Source organism: Cucumis sativus, chromosome 2 (assembly GCF_000004075.3).
Source record: "Cucumis sativus cultivar 9930 chromosome 2, Cucumber_9930_V3, whole genome shotgun sequence".
Lineage (NCBI taxonomy): Eukaryota > Viridiplantae > Streptophyta > Magnoliopsida > Cucurbitales > Cucurbitaceae > Cucumis > Cucumis sativus.
Genome location: NC_026656.2, coordinates 21,594,233 through 21,614,802, shown reverse-complemented (window position 1 = coordinate 21,614,802; position 20,570 = coordinate 21,594,233). Strand labels below are relative to the sequence as shown.

Below are 20,570 nucleotides of genomic sequence, written 5' to 3'. Positions count from 1 at the left end.
CTCACCAATATCGACTTTTATCCATATTATAGACTTTTATTAAAAGAGGGAAAAAAAAGAAAAACAAAACTAAAACTATATTTCAAGAAGAGAAAGAAAAAACAACTTTATTAATTAAGTTTAAGTGCCCAAGTTGCCAATAATGTAAACTTAAACACAAATCTTTTTTTTTAAAAAAAAACCCTATATATATAACGAAATAAAATAACGAAAGACTTTACTTTTAAAAGTTTAGGTATCCAAGTTTCATATAATATAATCTAACTCATTAATCTATCTCTCTACCATTATGGAAAACCAAATTATTGATTAATTAAATCCAAATGTGCAAAGTTGAGGAAGGTGAATGCTCATATATTCTAGGAAGTCTCCATCATTTATGGAAAATATCCATTTGTTATGTGTATATTACCACCTACTGTGTTTCTATTATTTCACTTAATTACATTCACATATCTCTCCATAAACAAATATTTTATCCATTTTTATGTTTAGAAGCATTTTTAAATATAACAAAAGAAATAAAATTGTCGATAAAATATAGCAAATTAAATCTATTCAATTTTCTATAACTCATTTAAGATTTTTGTCATATTTTGTAAATAGTTTCATTTTTTTTTCTTTCGCTAGCCATAAAAAAAATTCTAGATGAAATTTGAGATTTTGCTATATTTTGTAAATAAAAAAAAAAAGTTAATTTCTTGCTAATTATCAATCATTATTGCAGCTCGAAATTAGCTTAAAATCTCCTCTCTCTCAATTGATAAAAACTTGCTATAAATATCTGATTTTCATTTTATAATGATATAACTAACCCAAAGTAATCATAATTAAACAAGCCTAAATGTGAAGTATATGGATGATATATCTTAATTATATACCTAAAATATGAAGTATACATACTTAATATATACTAACAAAGTGATTTTTTTATTTAATTTGGTCATATATAATCAATCAATATTTTCAAAATTAATGTCAACAATAATGAATTATATGACTTAAAAAAAGAGAAAAAAAAGCAAATAATAAGATGCACAAAAATAGATGATATCGAAAAGTTTTTCGTTAGCTATATGATGGACAAGTAGTGTTATTTTTAGGTAGACTTATTACTTCTAATAATAAAGTCAACATTCAACATACCAAAAAAAACCCTAATCTATATGTGCTAATTTCACATTTAATATATTTTAAAAGAAAATGAGCTCGCACGTTCAATCTTCTCCCCTTCCTCTTTCATCTTGCTGTATTCTATGTTTTCTTCTTCTCTCTATAGGAAGAATTCCAACTATTATTTATCCTAAACATCCAAACACAAACATTTAAATCCCAAATATTATCCTACACATTAAGACACTAAGTATTTAAGATCTAAACATTCAAATTTCAAATACATTTTTTAATAATACATACCAATTATTTTTTTGCAATCCAAAAACGGTAACGGTCTATTTAATTACTGTGTTATTCAAACCATAAACTGATCTGCATAATCAATAAAACTTTCGTATATGTATATTAGTTGAATTTTACTCGCTTTCACAATGTATTTAATTAAATTTTAAAAAATAATTGTTAGATTAAGTTAACACAGCATATACTTTCTCTCCCACGTCTTGAAATTCAGGTATATAAATAAGCTTTGCGTTCAGCCATTAACGCAACAGACATTAAAACTGAATATGAGATGAGGAGAAAAAAGGGTTTGGGAGGTGGTTTTCGGGTGGTGGTGGTGGTGGTGGTGGTTATTTTCCTTAACATATTATTGAGGGCAGGGGCGGAGGTGACGGAGCGGCTGGAGGACAAAGAAGCAGCGGCAGCGGCAGCGGTGAAAGTGAAGGTGGGTGTGGTTTTGGATTTGAATGTTATTGTTGGGAAAATTAGTTTGAGTTGCATTTCAATGGCTCTTGCTGATTTCTATGCTCCTCGGAGTTATTATAAGACCAGAATCATCCTTAATCCCATTGATTCCAATGGCTCTGTTATTCGTGCAGCTGCTGCAGGTTTTCCATCTCACTTATCATTTTTCTTTTACAATATATTCCTATATAACGACTTTAATGCTAAATGTCTATAACATAAATAATATGTAATTATTTGCCACTAGTAAGATTTTTAAGAATGACAAATATAACTAAAATTTATTAGTGATACAGTTTGAAAGTTTGATTTAAATTTTGTTAGTTATTTGATAGTAGAATGTTTCATCTTCAAATTTTGACAATAAAGGGAGTAATTCAACTATATATCATAATGAGTGTAAATGTGCTAAAAGGAATCTTGCTTAAAAAATGCATAATTTTTGTAGTCGGTCAAATTTGACCATTTTATGAACGTTTCTTAAACTTTAGAATGGAAATGGATTTCACAATATTGCTAAAAAAAGAATTGAGAAATAATTGAGAGTTGAACCACTAAGTTAACTTGTAATTTAACCTGAACTTACATTTCTCCTAAACTAAATGAACTTATTTGGAAAAAAAAAAAAAACAGCTTTGGATTTGATAAAGAAAGTGGAAGTGCAAGCGATCATAGGGCCAACAAGTTCAATGCAAGCCAGCTTCATGATCGACATTGGAGACAAAGCAGAAGTTCCCATCATCTCATTTTCAGCCACACGACCTTCCCTCACTTCTCACCGCAGTTCTTTCTTCTTCCGAGCCGCTCAAAACGATTCGTCTCAAGTCAAAGCCATTGGAGCCATCATCAAGACCTTCAAATGGCGACAAGTCGTCCCCATCTATAGCAACAATGAGTTCGGCGACGGTATCATCCCTGACCTAATCAACGCTCTACAAGAAGTAGACACCGACGTGCCATACCAAAGCAAAATTTCCCCCACTGCAACAGATGAGCAAATCGGCCACGAACTTTACAAGTTAATGACAATGCAAACGAGAGTATTCGTAGTACACATGCTAGCTCGTCATGCTTCTCGACTTTTCGCAAAAGCAAAAGAGATTGGAATGATGAAAGAAGGGTACGTTTGGATAATCACAGATGCTATAGGAAATACATTGGATTTAATAGAGCCTTCAGTATTGGAGTCCATGCAAGGAGTTTTAGGAATAAGAACTCACGTCCCCAAAACCAAAAGGCTTGAGGGTTTTAAACTTGAATGGCGTAAGAGATTTCGAAGGTATTGTTGTTATAGTTTTTTAAAATATTTATTAATTTTATTTGAGTTAGAAAGAGAGTTTTTTTTTAAAAAAATCTAAAAACATATTTGATAACTTTTGTAAAAGCGTTTTTATATGTGAGTTTGTTTAGCTTGTTATATATGTTATAAAAGTGCTTTTATTTATGTGGAATTACAATAAAGGAATTTTTTCGGTAGCAGTGATGGTAAGGAAATATTGTGGCCGAAGTTTCTCATACAGTTCTAAATTTATTTTTTTTCAAAAATCTAATTTGGGTGGTCACCAACACTTGATTTTTCTTATAAAAAAAAAATAACATATACTTTTTAAATTAATCACTTTGACCAAAACCTAGGGCTATATTCTAAATATATATCTTATTTGTGGATTTTTGAACTGTGTAGAATAGTTTGACTCACACAACGTTTATTGTGATTGAATGTAAAAATCTAAATATCTGTATCTCAATCTAATCGTTGATGTATTTGTTTCTCAATTTTCAGATATTATCCAACAATAGAAGATATTCCTGATTTGAACGTGTTTGGGTTATGGGCTTACGATGCAGCTTGGGCATTAGCCAAAGCAGTGGAGAAGGCTGGAGCACATAACCTTAAATACAAACCAGCCACAAACATTTCAGCCATGGAAATGAACTCATCAAACTATTTATACAGTCTAGGAGTGAATGAAAATGGTGTAAAATTGAGAGATGCATTATCAAAGGTGAGTTTCAAAGGGTTAGCTGGTATGTTCAATTTGATAGATGGGGAATTGGAATCATCTGTTTTTGAGATAGTGAATTTGGTGGATAATGGAAGAAGAAATGTTGGGTTTTGGTCAGCAGAAAGTGGGTTAAGAAGGAAATTAAAAGATCATCAACAGGGTTCAAGATCAAGATCATCAACAAGTGGATTAAGGACCATAATTTGGCCAGGAGAAGCAGATTTTACTCCAAAAGGATGGGAAGTTCCAACGAATAGAAAAAAATTGAGAGTTGGAGTTCCAATAAAGAGTGGATTTCTTGAGTTCGTGAAAGTGGGGTTTGATCCTAAAACAAATGAAACGAAAGTGAGTGGTTATTGTGTAGATGTGTTTAAGGCTGTGGTTGAAGCTTTGCATTATGATGTTGCTTACGAATTTATTCCAATTAGCATTGAAAATTCAGATATAGGAGCCAGCTATAATGACTTGGCTTATCGACTCTTCCTTGGGGTAAGTACTATTTAAAGTTTAATTTTCTTTATGTTTGCAATTTTAAATACTTTAAAACGTCGAGTAATTGGTGATTTGAAGGAAAAACGTTCAAGATTTTTTTTAAAAACACGGAATAGAAAATTGTAAATGTTGATAATTAGTTGGACGGGATTCTATTTTGAAAATTGTATTAAGGCATATGTTTGCTTTCTCTAAAGTTTCATATATTAGAAATTTTCGCATTACTGTAAAAACACTTAAAATTTGAATTTTTAGCTAATTGTTCAAAACCATACTTGCCTGATTTGGATTTGAGTGTAACAAAATATTTGATTTAGCCAAATTAAGTCATAAATAAATTTGATAACATTTAATAGTGAATGAAATTAAATAGGAGTATTAAGAGAGAAGAGTATGCTATACTAAATTTAGCTAAATAATCTCTACGTTGATTCTCTATTTGTTTACATATATATGAAAATGGAACATTTGCATGTGTGCAGGAGTTTGATGCTGTGGTAGCGGACTTAACGATCCGTGCAAATAGGTCGTTATACATAGACTACACATTACCATTTACAGAATCTGGTGTGTCAATGGTTGTGCCAATGAAGAGCACGAAGAATAAAAATGCATGGGAGTTCATAAGACCTCTAACAGGTCAAATGTGGGCTCTAACTGGTGGGTTCTTCCTTGTCATCGCACTTGTTGTTTGGATTCTTGAACATCGAATCAATGAAGAGTTTTATGAAGGAAGTGCTTTGGATCAGATCTGTACTAGTCTTTGGTACTCTTTCTCCACCATGGTTTTTGCCCATAGTAAGTATATTCCTTTCAACACTCTTAACTCAATAATCAACCATCCTTTAACCAACAAACAAAATAGGTTGGAATTATAAAAAAACATATATATATATCTCCAAAATTTTATAATCTATATAAAAAATAACTCCAAATTTTCAAAAGTAAATTTCCTTGAGTTTTGGAGAGAAGTTTTGTTAATACCTTTGAACTTAACAAAAATTAATAATACTATTGTAGATTGCAATTTTACACCAACTAAAATTTTAGGTTAAAACATAAATTTACATAAAATCTCACCAAATTCTAAAATAAAATACCTCCTTAAAACATATCAAACCAATAACCCGTCAAATAAAAAAAATGTATTTAGTTTGTTGGCTAAAGATGTACTTTTTACACAAAACTACATAATAAAATTGGGTGAAACTTTTTATAATTTAGCCAACAAAATATATATCTGATTGAAATAGGTTGAATTTTTCATTATTTCGTGTTCCAAACAACTAGAGGCACATTTTAAACTAATTAGAACTAGTAATAATAAATTTGTAGGTTGATTTGGTGATTGTATATATGTAAGATGGTATGGAAGGAATGCGGTCCTAAACACATCTTTGTGTGAAGCACCTACAAAACCTTATATATATCCTCTTTTCGTTTAATTTGATTTTCATTTGTTCTATCTTCTTCATGTTTCAAGATTACAAGTGAGAAGTGTTAAATGATATATAATTAAATTTATCAATCATCTACTAGTTTTAAGTTTTCGGATCAATTTGGTGATTTAAGACGATTTATGTTTGCTTCTCGATTTCTTAAACATATTCCACTATTACAAAAAGCTTCATTTTTCATCTTCAGGAGATGTTACATTTAACAACTGGACAAGAGTTGTGGTGATAATATGGCTGTTTGTAGTTCTAGTTATTACACAAAGTTACACCGCAAGTTTAGCTTCACTTTTGACGGTTCAAGAACTCAAACCAGCCGTAACTGATATCAATCAGCTTCTTAAAAATGGAGAGAACATCGGTTTTCAAGGGGGTTCTTTCGTTTATGAGATTCTTAAGTCCTTGAAGTTTAATGATTTCCAGCTCAAACCTTACGAAAGTGTAGAAGAAATGCACGAACTTTTCACAAAAGGAAGCATGAATGGAGGAATTTCTGCTGCCTTAGATGAAATCCCTTACATTAACCTATTTCTCGCAAAGTATTGCTCACACTATACTACCACCGAACCCACTTATAAAGCCGATGGGTTTGGTTTTGTAAGTTCCTCTATCTATCAATTCTTTAACATGTTTTAGAGTAGACAAGGAGAGCAAGAAATGATGTGTTAAAACTCATATATTTTTGTTGCAGGGTTTTCCAATAGGTTCGCCCTTAGTACCTGATATCTCGAGAGCAGTCTTGCAAGTGACAGAAAGTGATAGAATGAGAGAGATCGAAAACGCATGGTTTCAGAAGACGAAGGACTGTTCGGCATCGAAAGCTTCGGAGCTTTCTTCTAGTCGACTCAGCCCCATCAGCTTCTGGGGACTTTTTATGATCATCAGCGTTGTTTCATTTATTTCTTGCACCTCTTACATTGGCAAATTTCTGTACGACCAACGATACGAGTGGTTAAACGGAAATCAGACCATCTCTAGCTTGTTTCGAATGTTTATAATGGAGAGAGAATTGAGATAGAGCTCGCCCGTTGCGGAGGAGGAGAAGATTCATATATGCCAATCCTGTTCTTCGAAGAAACCATAGTTTTTAGACTCAAGTTGCTCACATTCCAGCAGATTTAGAATGTGTTTCTTCGTCGTTCTTGTGTGGCACATTTTGAATATGTTAACTATTTTTCAAGAAGAAAATGATTTACGTTTTGATTTCATGAATTTGGCCAGTTGCATTTGTTCTTGTTCTTGAATTGATACCACCACAGCCTTGTTAACTGATCACCCTCCCTTTAAATGAGAAAAAAATTATGTGCATTTACAATGGGTGTCAAAGCATTTTCTAATTCAAATTAGGAATTCATAAGTTTCTTTCCATTAATTTAATTCTTGTTCAATAACATGTTTAAACTTCGGCTTTCTGGAATATCATTAGTACAAAAACATTCATTGACATGCATTTTAGTAGTGATCATGATTGAGTATATTGTTGATGTACATTGAGTATATACCAGTGATCATGTTTATATATATTCCTTTCTCTACTGTAATTCTCGTATGAAAAGAACATATTTGATAATTGATAGCTTATTTAAACTAAAAGTAACAATTTAATATAGTGCCCATTCAAATTTCCAAACTCTCTCTCTCTTTCTCATATTCAATTTTATTGGACGATGCTCCCTTCTACCCAACCATGGAGTTTTAATATAAGAGTGTAGTTGTTGAATTTATATATGTTTTATGTAATACACACATGTATAGTTGTCACGCACTGTTGAGCAAGAAATTTCGACCAATTAAGTTATGTCACGTCATCACACAGCAAAAGTGTGATGATTATAATTTGATTGGATTTTGAGTAGTCAAGTTTCTCATATCCAACTCAATGCAAGCTCTTGATGAAAAATTGAGTCAAACAAGGGGTCCGAGTCCACAAAGAAATGGGTCAAAACCTAAGCTTAAGCCCAACAGGCAAATCAGTCCAAGTCCAAATCCAACAAGCAAATTGGTCCAAACCCACCTAAAGCCCATAAAGTTTCTCTATCAATAGAGACTTTTGCCACTCATTTAAGTGGGTCTTTGGTTGAAAGAATAATTGAAACTCTGAAGTACTGAAGAATTGAAGATTCAAACTTCTACAAGCTCTCAAGACGTGCAAGTTCGTATCAACCTCGAGATCAACAACTTCTGAAAGATTGAATACTTGCAACAACAACATCCTAAAAACCGAAGATCAAGAAGTTCTAAGTTTTAACTTGTATTCGAGAGAGCATCAAAGAAGTAAACGTTAGAGATTGTATCCGCTATATTCATCAATATACAAAATTCAATTCCACAAAATACATTTCTTTGCAATCTCGTGTCAACACCCATTATATAGACTTTTTGTATAAAGAAAGACCCATTATATAGACTTTTTGTATAAAGAAAGACCAAAGACATAATCAAATTAGATCTTTCTTCTTGACAATTTTACCAACTTGCTAATTAATAATCTAAGCTCAAAATTAAGTACACTTTTAAAAAAAAGATATTTTCCCTCTCATTGTAACACATACATGTGCCTTTTTTTTTTTTTTTTGAGACATATACGACTATAACCTATCATTTCTCTACAAAAAGAAAGATAAAGGCATACTATGGCTTTAGACTTTTCTCAATGTTGGCCTTAGTTTGTTGTATTAAAATTGGAAGAACTCAAATTAAAATGCATTTACTAGTTATATTTTATATTCAACTTGAAACAAAAAAAAAATTAATTAGGCCTTATTATCTTATTTTATGTTATATATCTTTAAATGTCAATGTATAGCAATATATGCGACTGAGTTATTCAAATATTTAATTTTGCAATAAGTCGTTTGAAAATAAATTAAAGTAGGTTTAACAACTACTACTCAAATTAAAATAGCTTTTAAAACATTTTCAAAGTATATTTAAAAAAAAAAAGGTGTATAATAAGATCGAGTGGAATCAAGAGGTGTATCAGATTATCTTAACTAGGGTTGATACGGTTATTTATTTAAAATATATTTTAAAACCTATTTTGAGATGTTGTAAAGGTATTGTAATAATCTAAATGTATATAATGTAGGTAAATTCACGTTGGCCCAATTTTTATATATATCTAAAGATTATAAATAAAATTGACATTCGTTAAAAATACTTTTATACATCTCTAGTCAATCCAACCTTAAAGTTATCATAAATAACAAAACTATTTTGTAAAGTTTCATATTTAGATTTAGAATTTTGATATATTTTATAAGTATTTTGCAAGTTAAATTTTTTTTCGATTAGTGACCATTATAATATAGGTCGAGAAAATCTCTAATTTATTTTTTGCAAAAGAAAAGGAAAAAAGAAAAATTGCATTTCAGTCGTTGCTATGATTAAATATATCATTATTATTTTTCGTACTCTTTTTTAATCGTATAATTCAATCATCAAGGTAAGTGTGTATAGATGACTCATGAACAAAGTTTGGTATATGTTGTTTCATAATGATCAACCATAAAGATTTATTGATACATCAGGTTAAATTTGTTGCAGTACTGCCTGTACCCTGTTTATTTTTAAAGTATACAGACAAAGAGATATTGAATTTCAGAGTTTAAAACATTAGTGTTGATCTCCCCTTTAGACTAAATTAATAAAGTCTATCTTTGGTCATTCTTATAGAGATATTCTTGATTGGAGAGTTGGATTATATTACAGGCAACTTGGGCAGTTAGGATTTAATTGAATAAAGTATTTGTTCCTTTCAATTATATATATGTATTCAAAGGAATTAGAGAGAGTATTAATTTAAGTTAAAATATACAAAATCCAAAGCATTTAGTTTTGTGGAGCAAATTGACAACTGTGTGTATACAAGTCAGTATTTGAAAGAAACATATATTAGCAGGACTACTTTTTCTATTATTGATCATACTAATGAAAATAGTAAGGTTGGAATATTTCAACTAGTTTCTTACTCCCACGTTCTTGAAATTAAGTTGTATAAATACATTGTCCATCTATGTGTATTGATCATGCTGTGAAATGATTAAAACTAAAACCACGATATAATGGAGAAACACAAAGGTTACATGAGAGGTGGTTTTAGGGTGTTGGCCGTGATCGTTATCCTCCTGAACATAGTAATAATGTCCGTGGCGGCCCAGGAGGAGGAGGAGGTGGCCACTGCCGCGGTAGTGAAAGTGAAGGTGGGTGCGGTTTTGGATTTGAATTTTTCTTTTGGGAAGATGGGTTTGAGTTGTATTTCAATGGCTCTTGCTGATTTCTATTCTTCTCGGAGTCGTTACAAAACAAGAGTGATTCTCAACACAATTGATTCCAATAACACAGTAGTTGGTGCAGCTGCAGCAGGTTTGTTTGTCTCTTTATATATATATATATATCTTTCTATAATATACGTCCAATGCTTTTTCTTGATCAATACCTGTGTTTCAAATAAACTTGCAAATAAAATTGTCCACCTTACAACATGCATTGGGCAACCATATTAGTTATATGACTGATTAGTGACAAAGTTGTATAAAGGGATAGTTATGTAATAATTATCACTAATAAAAGTCTACTAAAATGAAAATGTTGGCAGTAATGACAAAGCAACCAATTGTATAATTTTTTTTGTCACTCCTCTATTAAATTTTACTTTTAAATATGTTACGACGATGTAATCCATGGATCGGAGTTAGGGACTAAAATGAACTCTTTTCTAAACTTAAAATGTACGATTTTGAAATGATCTATTGTGCAAAACTTAAAGAACGACTAAGATTGTAATTTGTGAGGAAACATATATTAACAATTTATACCATTTGTATTGAACAACAGCGTTGGATTTGATAAAGAAAGAGGAAGTACAAAGCATTATAGGTCCAACAAGTTCGATGCAAGCGAGTTTCATGATCGATGTTGGAGACAAAGCACAAGTTCCCATAATCTCATTTTCCGCCACACGGCCTTCCCTCACATCCCATCGCAGCTCTTACTTCTTCCGAATCACCCAAGCTGATTCCTTTCAAGTGAAAGCCATTGCAGCCATTGTCAAGGCCTTCAAATGGAGAAAAGTTGTCCCAATCTACGTTGACAACGAGTTCGGCGACGGTATCATACCTTTCCTTGTCGACGCTTTACAAGAGGTAGATGCGAATGTGCCATACCAAAGCGTCATCTCTCTTACGGCCACCGACGACGAGATTGAACTCAAACTTTCAAATTTAATGAATATGCAAACTCGAGTGTTTGTGGTGCACATGTTACCTCCCCTTGCTTCAAGACTCTTCACTGTGGCAAAAAAGAAGGGAATGATGGGTCGTGGCTACGTTTGGATAGTAACAGATGCTATCACAAACGAGTTTAATTCGATGGAACCCTCAATTTTTTATCAATCAATGCAAGGAGTTTTGGGAATAAGAACTTATGTCCCAGGAATCAAACGCCTTGAATCCTTCAAACGTGGTTGGCAAAAGAGATTTCTAAGGTACTATCCAACCATAGAAGAAATTCCTGAGCTCAACGTGTTTGGTTTATGGGCTTATGATGCTGCTTGGGCGCTAGCCATCGCAGTCGAGAAGGCAGGAACCGACAATCTTCGATATAGCAAGCCCAATAATGTTACTAGCACCACCATGAAAACAAATCATTCATCAAACTATCTCTACAACCTCGGCATCAATGAAAACGGTCCCAAGTTGCGAGACGCATTGTCAAATGTTAGGTTTAGGGGGTTAGCTGGTGAGTTCAGTCTCGTCAATGGCCAATTACAATCGTTCGTTTTCGAGATAGTGAACGTGGTCGGTAACGAAAGAAGGAGCGTGGGGTTTTGGACGCCGAAAATTGGGCTGACAACAAGTCTACGACACTCAGGGAGAAAAAAGGAGTTGAGACAGATCATATGGCCGGGAGATACCGACGAGGCGCCAAAAGGGTGGGAGATTCCAACGGGTGAGAAGAAGTTAAGAGTTGGGGTTCCAGTGAAGGATGGATTTTTAGAGTTTGTGAATGTGGTTCGTGATCCAAAAACAAATACCACGGAAGTGAGTGGTTATTGTATAGATGTGTTTAAGGCTGTGATTGAAGCTTTGCCTTATGCTGTTGCTTATGAATTCATTCCTAACGACAAATCTAATGCACATCCCGGTGGTAGTTACAACGAATTAACTCATCAGCTCTACCTTGGGGTTAGTATCAAACTTCTTTTTCTTTTTTTTTTCCCTATATACATTTCACTTCATATTATAATAATAATAATTTATAAAAAAATTATGATTCCGTTAAATTTGGTTAAGAATTCATGTGTTCCAATTTTGAAAACAAAAACTAGAAAATACCTTTGAAAAAATTTACAAAAAAAAATCACAAAACTATTTCAAATGACAAAATTGCTAAAAATTGCTAAAAATATTTATAAATATTACAAAATTTCATAGTCTATTTATAAGAGTAGATTTACTCGTGTTTATCACTATCACATAAATTATGAAATTTTGTTATATTGTAAATATTTTTATTTATTTTACTATATTTACCTATGAAACAAAAATATATTTAAATTATTATGGTTTTGATGAAATAGAAGTTTGACGTTGTGGTGGGTGACATAACGATCCGAGCCAATAGGTCTGAGTACATAGACTATACATTGCCATTCACAGAATCTGGCGTAGCCATGGTGGTGCCGATGAATAGCAGCAAGAACACTAGTGTGTGGGCTTTCCTAAAGCCTCTTTCTTGGAAGTTATGGGTCGTTATAGGCAACTCCTTTTTGTTGATGGCAGGTATTGTTTGGGCACTCGAACATCGAGTCAATGAGGAATTCAACGGAAGTGTTGTTAATCAGATTTGTAATAGTCTTTGGTACTCTTTTTCCACCATGGTTTTCGCCCACCGTACGTAACTCATCTCTAACTAAAATCAAGTATAATTTATTGAAATATCTTGAATTTGTTATTATGTTTATATCATTTACAAGAATGCCCACATTCTGATATTTTTTTTCTAAATCTGTACACACTGTGTGAACCACATAAATCTGTACGGTTTATTTTTTATTGTTGATTTTATATAGTATTAATATAACTAAATATATTGTAACCTATCATTTTGGATAATCTTATAATATTTCAGGAGAGCCTACATACAACCACTTGACCAAATTTGTGGTAATAATATGGCTATTCGTGGTTCTTATCATTACACAAAGTTACACCGCAAGTTTGGCTTCACTTTTGACGGTCCAAGAGCTTAAACCAACTGTAACTGATATCAATCAGCTTCTTAAAAATGGGGAGAACGTTGGGTATCAAGGAGGTTCTTTCGTGTACGAGATTCTCAAGTCGTTGAAGTTCCATGATTCTCAACTCAAAACTTATCAATCTCTAGAACAAATGCATGAACTTTTTCTCAAAGGAAGCACCAATGGCGGAATTTCTGCTGCTGTGGATGAAAACCCTTATATTAAGTTGTTTCTTGCCAAATATTGCTCCCAATATACCACCACCGAACCCACTTACAAAGCCGATGGATTTGGTTTTGTAAGTTACTTAGTCATTCGTGTCTGAAGACATTTTTTTTAATTATATTCAGAAAGAATCTGAGTTAATTATCTACCAAAACTTGCAAAAAAAAAGCTCACTAAATTTGGAAAAACTGGATTGGGAGGTTTGTTTGGATTAGGCCAAAATAGTTAGTAGCTAGTCAAAATAAAGTTTATATTTGTAACACCATTTCTTATATGGTGTTTTTCTGGACAGGGTTTTCCGGTAGGCTCGCCGTTAGTACCTGACGTTTCGAGAGCGATTTTGAAGGTAACAGAGGGTGATAGAATACGAGAGATTGAAAACGCATGGTTCAAGAAGGTGAAAGAATGTTCGAGTTCAGAAGCTGCTGAATTGTCTTCCTCCCGCCTGACTATCGACAGTTTATGGGTACTTTTTGCCATAACCGACGGTGTTTCCATACTTTTGGTGTTCTGTTACGTTGTCTACTTTGTATTGAAAGAATTGCCGCAGTCTTGGAGTGCTAAACGTCCTTCCATCTGGCAAACGTGGACCCACTTGTTTTCCAGGTTCATGGCTACAGATAACGAAGCTATAAATCGTCGAAAACGTGGTAGCTGTCCCTGTCACCAAGATTGAGCAAAATTCTCTCGATTTTTCTCGAGTGAAATGCACACCTATAAAGATAGATACAGTCCAGAATACATCAACATGCTCTTTCAAAAATCTTATTAAATTATTTTGTTTGGTTTACTTTAAAACTTTTTTTATTCAACATGAGAGTGATTTGAGGGATTCCAACCTCTACCCATTCACACTTATTAATCTTATTAAATTAGTTTGTTCATGTTTGCGTAAAATTTTACTTCAAATCTATATATTTAGAATCATGGAAATGATAAAAGCTCCATCACACTGTTTGGACTGATCAAAAGATAAATAGTTGCACCAAAACATCTTTTCTAGATGGACACTTCCCTAGCATCTTCATCGTAATAAAAAAGACAACTAACGACAGAAAAATATAATAATGAACAAGTTAATTAAAATATATAATTTGCACATTTTTGCAATTATATTATTCACAAAGGAAAATTATGGAGCCGTTTGAGGTAAACAGAGAAAGTTTTCCCTTTGGAAATGATCTCTTTAGGTTTGAATTTGAATACTCAAAATGGGAGATTATGCAAAAATTAATATAATTTATACTGATTTGAATGATGAGGTGCTGTGATAGAGATGTTATGGTAAAAGAGATCGACTTTTGTTGTGCCTCATCTATTTTTATAAGTATTAATAACTCAACTATTTGGGTTATATATATATACAGACATTGTTGAAGCAGAACACATATATGCTATAATTTAATTATTTATTTTGGGAATAAGAGGAATAATGTTAGGAGTTGTGTGATTGACACTAAAATAATATAATAAAAGAAACATTAGATGAAGCAATAATGGTTAATATATAACTTTTGTTTTAATGATAAGATAAAAGCTAGAAAAGAGTGGAATCAAGGGTACACCAGAATATCTTAATATAAGTTACCTTCACACCTTCTTATCATACCTATAAGAGCCTTTAGAAGATGTATTCAACCAAAATATGGATAGTTTAGACGAATTGAAACGAAATATGAGTTGATGATAATGTACTAAAAAACAATACTTTGAATAAAATGAATAATGATTCAGATTAAGTTCACGAATAATAACAAATGCATGAGCGCATAATATGAACTATGGATGTTCGATCATTTAGGTTAGTTCTATCAATGAAGGTTTAAAAGCAAATAATATGGATTGATCAAAACTAATGTGTGAAATACAATGTTTACTTAATATATCCAACAACATATTTCATCACCCAATTGGAAGAAATTAAAATATTTAATTCATCAATCTCTTTGAGGGTGGCGATCATCACTAGCAACAATGGCTTGTGGATTAAAAGGAACCCCATTTATGGATATCCTTCGTCTCAGCGGGTGAGCTCTCTGATCTCTCTTCACGAACTCCTTGGCCAACTTGTATAATCTTTCCCCGATTGGGGACTCTACGTTTTGCCACCGCCTCCGTTCGTCGTACAGAAATTTGCCGACGTAAAAAGCCACAGAACATAGGGAAGCAACTCCAGTGATAAGGAAAAGCGCCCAGAAGCTGTTGATGCTCAAGCGGGTGGAAGACAACTCTGCCACTTTTGAAGCCGTACATTCTTTTAACGTTTTGAACCATTTCTCTTCAATGTTTTTCATTGTCTCGCTTTCTGTCACCTCCAAGATTCTTCTTGAGATATGAGGAACTAAAGGCGAACCTATTGGAAATCCCTGACAGAAAGGGAAAGAAAAAGGAATCTCACCCTTCTTATGATATGTGTATTGTCATGAGAAATTATTTAAGGAGACTTTTACAATTATCTAGTAACAATTTTCTCTTATTTGAATATATATATAAAAGAGAAACTATCGTTAAACAACCTCCAATCTTTATCTGGTGGTTTGTTCTTATAGGATAGGATAGATTTTGTACTTTCATATTCTCATGAACTCTGTCATTAGGAGCAGAACATATGGTATCAAAGTCAAGCTACTCTCAACAAGAGTGAAGTTGGTGCGCATGTAATACTCTAGTTCAAGAGGGATACATAAATGATACCAATATCACATCTAAAGAAGGAAATATTTATATAAAAAATATGGGTAAGAAATGTTTAAAAGAATTGATGATTACTAAGAGAAGAAACAACTCAATATGGCATATTTTTAGAGCGACAAAAAGTACTTGAGAGAGATGAGGAACTTACAAAACCAAAGCCATCGGCTTTATAGGTGGGTTCGGTGGTTGTGTATTGAGAGCAATACATGGCAAGAAACAACTTAATATAAGGTATTTCATCAACAGCAGCAGAAATTCCTCCATTGATGCTTCCTTTAGTGAAAAGTTGGTGCATTTCTTTTGGGGAGTTGTAAGGTTTGAGCTGAGAATCATCGAACTTCAATGACTTAAGAATCTCGTGCACGAACGAACCATATTGATATCCGATGCTGTCTCCATTTTTAAGAAGTTGATTGATATCAGTAACAGTTGGTTCCAAATCTTGAACCGTCAAAAGTGAGGCCAAACTTGCCGTGTAACTTTGTGTAATGATGAGAACCACAAATAGCCATACTATCACCACTACTCTTGTCAAATTGTTCAATGTAACTTCCCCTAAAATGAACACGCATATATATGCCTTAGTCTAACAACTGACGAAATTAAAAATCAATTTATTGGACATAAAATTAAGAGTTTTAAAGTTTAGGAACATCTAATTTTAAAAGTTGACAATGTATGTGATACTTTTAATTTAAAGTTCAAAAACTAAATAAACACAAACTTGAATGTTCATACACGTAAATTCTAACCAATATTGTATTTTAAAGAAAAAAAATATAAGAACTAAGAAACGGAACCGAGAAGACGTACTATGAGCAAAAACCATGGTGGAGAAGGAGTACCAAAGACTAGTACAGAGTTGATCTAAAGCACTTCCACGAAACTGTTCATTGACTCGATGTTCAAGAATCCAAATAACAAGTGCTACAAATACAAAGAAGAACGCAGTGATGATCCACAAATTCAATGTAAGAGGCTTTAGAAATACCCATGCGTTAGTGTTCTTGCTGTTCTTCATTGGCACAACCATGGCCACCCCTGATTCTGTGAATGGCAATGTGTAATCTAGGTATGAAGATCTGTTCGCTCGGATCGTTATGTCGCCCACCACAGCATCGAATTTCTGTTTTTCGAACAATAACACAAGGCGAAAAAGAGAGATCAGTAGGTGTGTACCACAGCATTAAATTTCTATTCACCCCACAATTTTGTATCTAAACTTTAAAAATGTTTTCTATGTCTAGAACTTTGAAAATATTTAATATGTCTATCTAATTTTCAATGTTTAACAGGTTCCACTCAACTTTAAAAAAGTTCTATAGATTCATAAAAACTATAATATTTTGTCTGATCAATCCCAATTTTAGGATCCAAAACTATCAATCTTTTAACTTTTTAACTTGTAGCTAGTAGGTTAATCGAATTTTTTTCAAAAATTTATAATCGAAAGATCGTTGTTTAACCAATATGGATTAAAATTTATTAGACACACACTTACATGGAGGAAGACTTGATAGGTGATTTCATTGTAGGTGAAATCCGGGTTGGCAGGAACAAACTCATAATCAACTTTATAAGGCAAGGTTGCAATCACAGCCTTAAACACATCGATGCAATATCCTCCTACATCAATTGTTGCATTTGTTTTAGGATCACGAATCACACTCACAAACTCCTTAAATCCATCCTTCACCGGAACTCCAATTCTCAACTTCTTCCCATTCGTTGGAATTTCCCATCCTTTTGGTGTAACAATACGCTCTCCTGGCCATATGATCGATCTCAACCCCTTCGCCGATCTTTCCGAGTCTTCCACCTTCCTCCTCAGCCCACTTTCTGCCGACCAAAACCCAACGTTTCGTCTACCATTCCCATTTACATTCACTATCTCAAAAAGAGATGACTGTAGTTGTCCATTAATTAAACTGAACTCGCCAGCCAACCCCCTGAACTTGAGGTTTGAGAATGTATCTCGCAATTTCTGACCATTTTGATTCACCCCCAGGGTATATAGATAGTTAGTTGAGTTTATTTTTGATGCGGTAATGTTGGTTGAGGAGTACCGAAGATTGTCGGTCCCAGCTTTTTCTACAGCTATGGCAAGCGCCCAAGCTGCGTCATAACCCCATAACCCAAACACGTCTACCTCTGGAATGTCTTCTTCCTTTCTTCTTGGATAATAACTGGTAAAAACAGAAAAATGGACACACGTATCGAGTTCATTATCAAATTGGTTCTGATGAAACTCATGTTATCTAATAATGGACGGGAAAGATACTTTCATCTAAACATCAATACAATACCTCATAAATCTCTTCCTCCAATCATGTTTGAAAGAATCAAGCCCTTTGGATCTTGGGACGTAAGTTTTTATTCCCACAACTCCTTGCATTGCCTTAAGGACTGAAGGGTGTATTAAATCCAATAGATTTGCTATAGCATCTGTGATTATCCAAACGTAGCCTCGTTTCATCATTCCAATTTCTTTAGCCATTGTGAACAATCGTGAAGCATGGTGGGGTGCCATGTGCACTACAAACACTCTAGTTGGCATTTTCATCAAGTTGTTAAGCTCGTCGATGATTTGCTTGTCTTTGGCAGAGGGGGAAATTTTGCTTTGGTATGGCACATCGGTGTCGACTTCTTGTAAAGCGTCAATTAAGTAAGGGATGATACCTTCGCCGAACTCATTGTCGCTATAGATGGGGACGACTTGTCGCCATTTGAAGGTCTTAACAATGGCTCCAATGGCTTTGACTTGAGATGAATCGTTTTGAGCGGCTCGGAAGAAGAAAGAGCTGCGGTGGGAAGTGAGGGAAGGTCGTGTGGCTGAAAATGAGATGATGGGAACTTCTGCTTTGTCTCCAATGTTGATGATGAAGTTGGCTTGCATAGAGCTTGTTGGACCTATAATGGCTTGCACTTCCTCTTTCTTTATCAATTCCAGAGCTGAGGGTTGAAAATCAAGCAGTTTAGACTAATCTTTTGTTGATGAGAAAAAGATGAGGATATACAGAAAATATGATTTCAATAAAGTGCATACAACCCATTTATTTCATACATGGATGCTTAGAATACAGTGAGAGTTCCTGTGATTAAGCTACTAAGAAGAGAAAATATGTCTCATTGCTATAGATAATAACTACTACCAAATCTCTTGGAACTTTGGACTCGCATCGAATGTTAACTCATATTCATATTACATTATTGGAATTCTACGCTTTCTATTAGACTTTACATCTTAACCATGGAGTAGTAACAAAGGTTTGAATTTGATCTTCAAATTTGATCCATGTTGGTCTATTTGGAGTTCGAAAAAGATTCTAAATTTACTAGATAATTAAGATAAAGATAGGACAACTATCTACAGTGATACAAAATAATATTTTAGGTGAAACCATGAAGGTTTATGTTCAACAAAGTACACAATATTATATCATTGTATAAATAATGGGAGAGTCGTTAGTTTCTAAACAAGAGTTTTATTACATTTTTTATGATATGATTCAAGAGAAGTTAGAGATAGAACCTGCAGCAGCTGCATCAACAACAGTGTCATTGGAGTCAATGCTGTGGAGAATAACTCTAGTCTTGTAATAACTCCGAGAAGAGTATAAATCCTCCAGAGCCATTGAAATACAACTCAAACTCATCTCCCCAAAAATAGAATCTAAATCAAAAACCACACCCACCTTCACTTTCACTTCTCCGGCCACCACCTTCTCCTCCTGGTCGTGCACCGTTACAACGGTCGCCGCCGTTAGTAACATGTTAAGAAAAAGAACAACCCCCAACGTCCCAAAATCACTACATCTCCAACCCTTTCTTCTCCTCATCATTTAGTTTTAGTCTCTGTTTTGTGGAACTCTCAGATGAAATTGCTTGAATACTCTTGATAAAAGAAATTAATGGAGAAAAAGGTTATTTTAATGATGGAATGGGAGGTTGCTTGCATGACTTTATAAGAAACTATGAATTTAAAATTAAACAGTGTCATACATGAGCAAAATGTCCTACTAACTGTTGATGTTAAGACTTGTATTAAGAACGAACAAAGACTTTGTTGATTATGTCTAGCTCCTCAAGTTGCAAATAACCAAATAAATTAAAATTAAGTCAAAGCCTACTAAAATATATTAAGTGAGACCAAATTTTGGTATGCTGTTACTAGCCATTTTCATCCCTTTTGATCTCATTTGGATTTGCAGAGGAATTGACTATTCAATAATCAATATTATCATTATTGGTTTAGGGAATTATAATAGTTTTCACCTTCAAATTCTTATCCAAAGAATGAAGCATCCTGAGATTATTCTACCTTAGAAAAATCCAACAATCTTAATAAGATAGATGTGGACTAAAAGAAGTGTTATACACACGAGGTAACGCGTAAAGACGTAGTAAAGCGCATACAGAAATATTGCAAGACAAAACACAAAGTTGGGTAGAAAAGATAATTCCCTAACATCTATCTTATAATGTCAAAGAAATGTTGTCAAAGGATTTATAATGTTATGCTCATTGGTAAATATACATGGCAATTTAAGTGTCATACTATAATCTGACTTAGAGAATGATCACTAAAGCTCCTCT

The 20,570-nt window shown here is 33.4% G+C and overlaps 3 protein-coding genes across 3 annotated transcripts; 2 read left to right on the top strand and 1 right to left on the bottom strand.

The window, feature by feature from the left end:
• Positions 1-1,690: 1,690 nt before the first annotated feature.
• LOC101203305 (glutamate receptor 2.5) lies at positions 1,691-6,833 on the top strand. The gene is made up of 6 exons (XM_004138789.2): positions 1,691-2,006; positions 2,497-3,142; positions 3,647-4,358; positions 4,844-5,159; positions 6,006-6,412; positions 6,507-6,833. Exons 1-6 carry the CDS (start codon positions 1,691-1,693, stop codon positions 6,831-6,833), a joined length of 2,724 nt encoding a protein of 907 aa, XP_004138837.2.
• A 3,046-nt stretch (positions 6,834-9,879) lies between these two features.
• On the top strand, positions 9,880-14,284 carry LOC101203550 (glutamate receptor 2.5). The gene is made up of 5 exons (XM_031881205.1): positions 9,880-10,180; positions 10,652-12,000; positions 12,396-12,708; positions 12,947-13,353; positions 13,573-14,284. The coding sequence occupies exons 1-5, from the start codon at positions 9,880-9,882 to the stop codon at positions 13,954-13,956; spliced, it is 2,754 nt and encodes a 917-aa protein (XP_031737065.1). The 3' UTR covers positions 13,957-14,284.
• A 765-nt stretch (positions 14,285-15,049) lies between these two features.
• LOC101203794 (glutamate receptor 2.5) lies at positions 15,050-19,844 on the bottom strand. The gene is made up of 6 exons (XM_031880578.1): positions 19,507-19,844; positions 18,281-18,926; positions 17,476-18,160; positions 16,788-17,100; positions 16,123-16,529; positions 15,050-15,646 (listed from the first exon to the last, which is right to left on the bottom strand). The coding sequence occupies exons 1-6, from the start codon at positions 19,814-19,816 to the stop codon at positions 15,218-15,220; spliced, it is 2,790 nt and encodes a 929-aa protein (XP_031736438.1). The 5' UTR covers positions 19,817-19,844; the 3' UTR covers positions 15,050-15,217.
• Between the last annotated feature and the right edge of the window lie 726 nt (positions 19,845-20,570).

Excerpts from the sequence above, each read along its gene's own strand:
- LOC101203305 (XM_004138789.2), top strand. The coding sequence starts at position 1,691 with ATGAGGAGAAAAAAGGGTTTGGGAGGTGGTTTTCGGGTGGTGGTGGTG. Across the intron at positions 2,007-2,496 it reads TATTCGTGCAGCTGCTGCAG|CTTTGGATTTGATAAAGAAA; the intron begins GTTTTCCATCTC and ends AAAAAAAAACAG. Across the intron at positions 6,413-6,506 it reads AAGCCGATGGGTTTGGTTTT|GGTTTTCCAATAGGTTCGCC; the intron begins GTAAGTTCCTCT and ends TTTTTGTTGCAG.
- LOC101203550 (XM_031881205.1), top strand. The coding sequence starts at position 9,880 with ATGGAGAAACACAAAGGTTACATGAGAGGTGGTTTTAGGGTGTTGGCC. Across the intron at positions 10,181-10,651 it reads AGTTGGTGCAGCTGCAGCAG|CGTTGGATTTGATAAAGAAA; the intron begins GTTTGTTTGTCT and ends ATTGAACAACAG. Across the intron at positions 12,709-12,946 it reads CACCATGGTTTTCGCCCACC|GAGAGCCTACATACAACCAC; the intron begins GTACGTAACTCA and ends ATAATATTTCAG.
- LOC101203794 (XM_031880578.1), bottom strand. The coding sequence starts at position 19,816 with ATGATGAGGAGAAGAAAGGGTTGGAGATGTAGTGATTTTGGGACGTTG. Across the intron at positions 18,927-19,506 it reads TGTTGATGCAGCTGCTGCAG|CTCTGGAATTGATAAAGAAA; the intron begins GTTCTATCTCTA and ends TTCAACCCTCAG. Across the intron at positions 18,161-18,280 it reads TGGAGGAAGAGATTTATGAG|TTATTATCCAAGAAGAAAGG; the intron begins GTATTGTATTGA and ends TGTTTTTACCAG.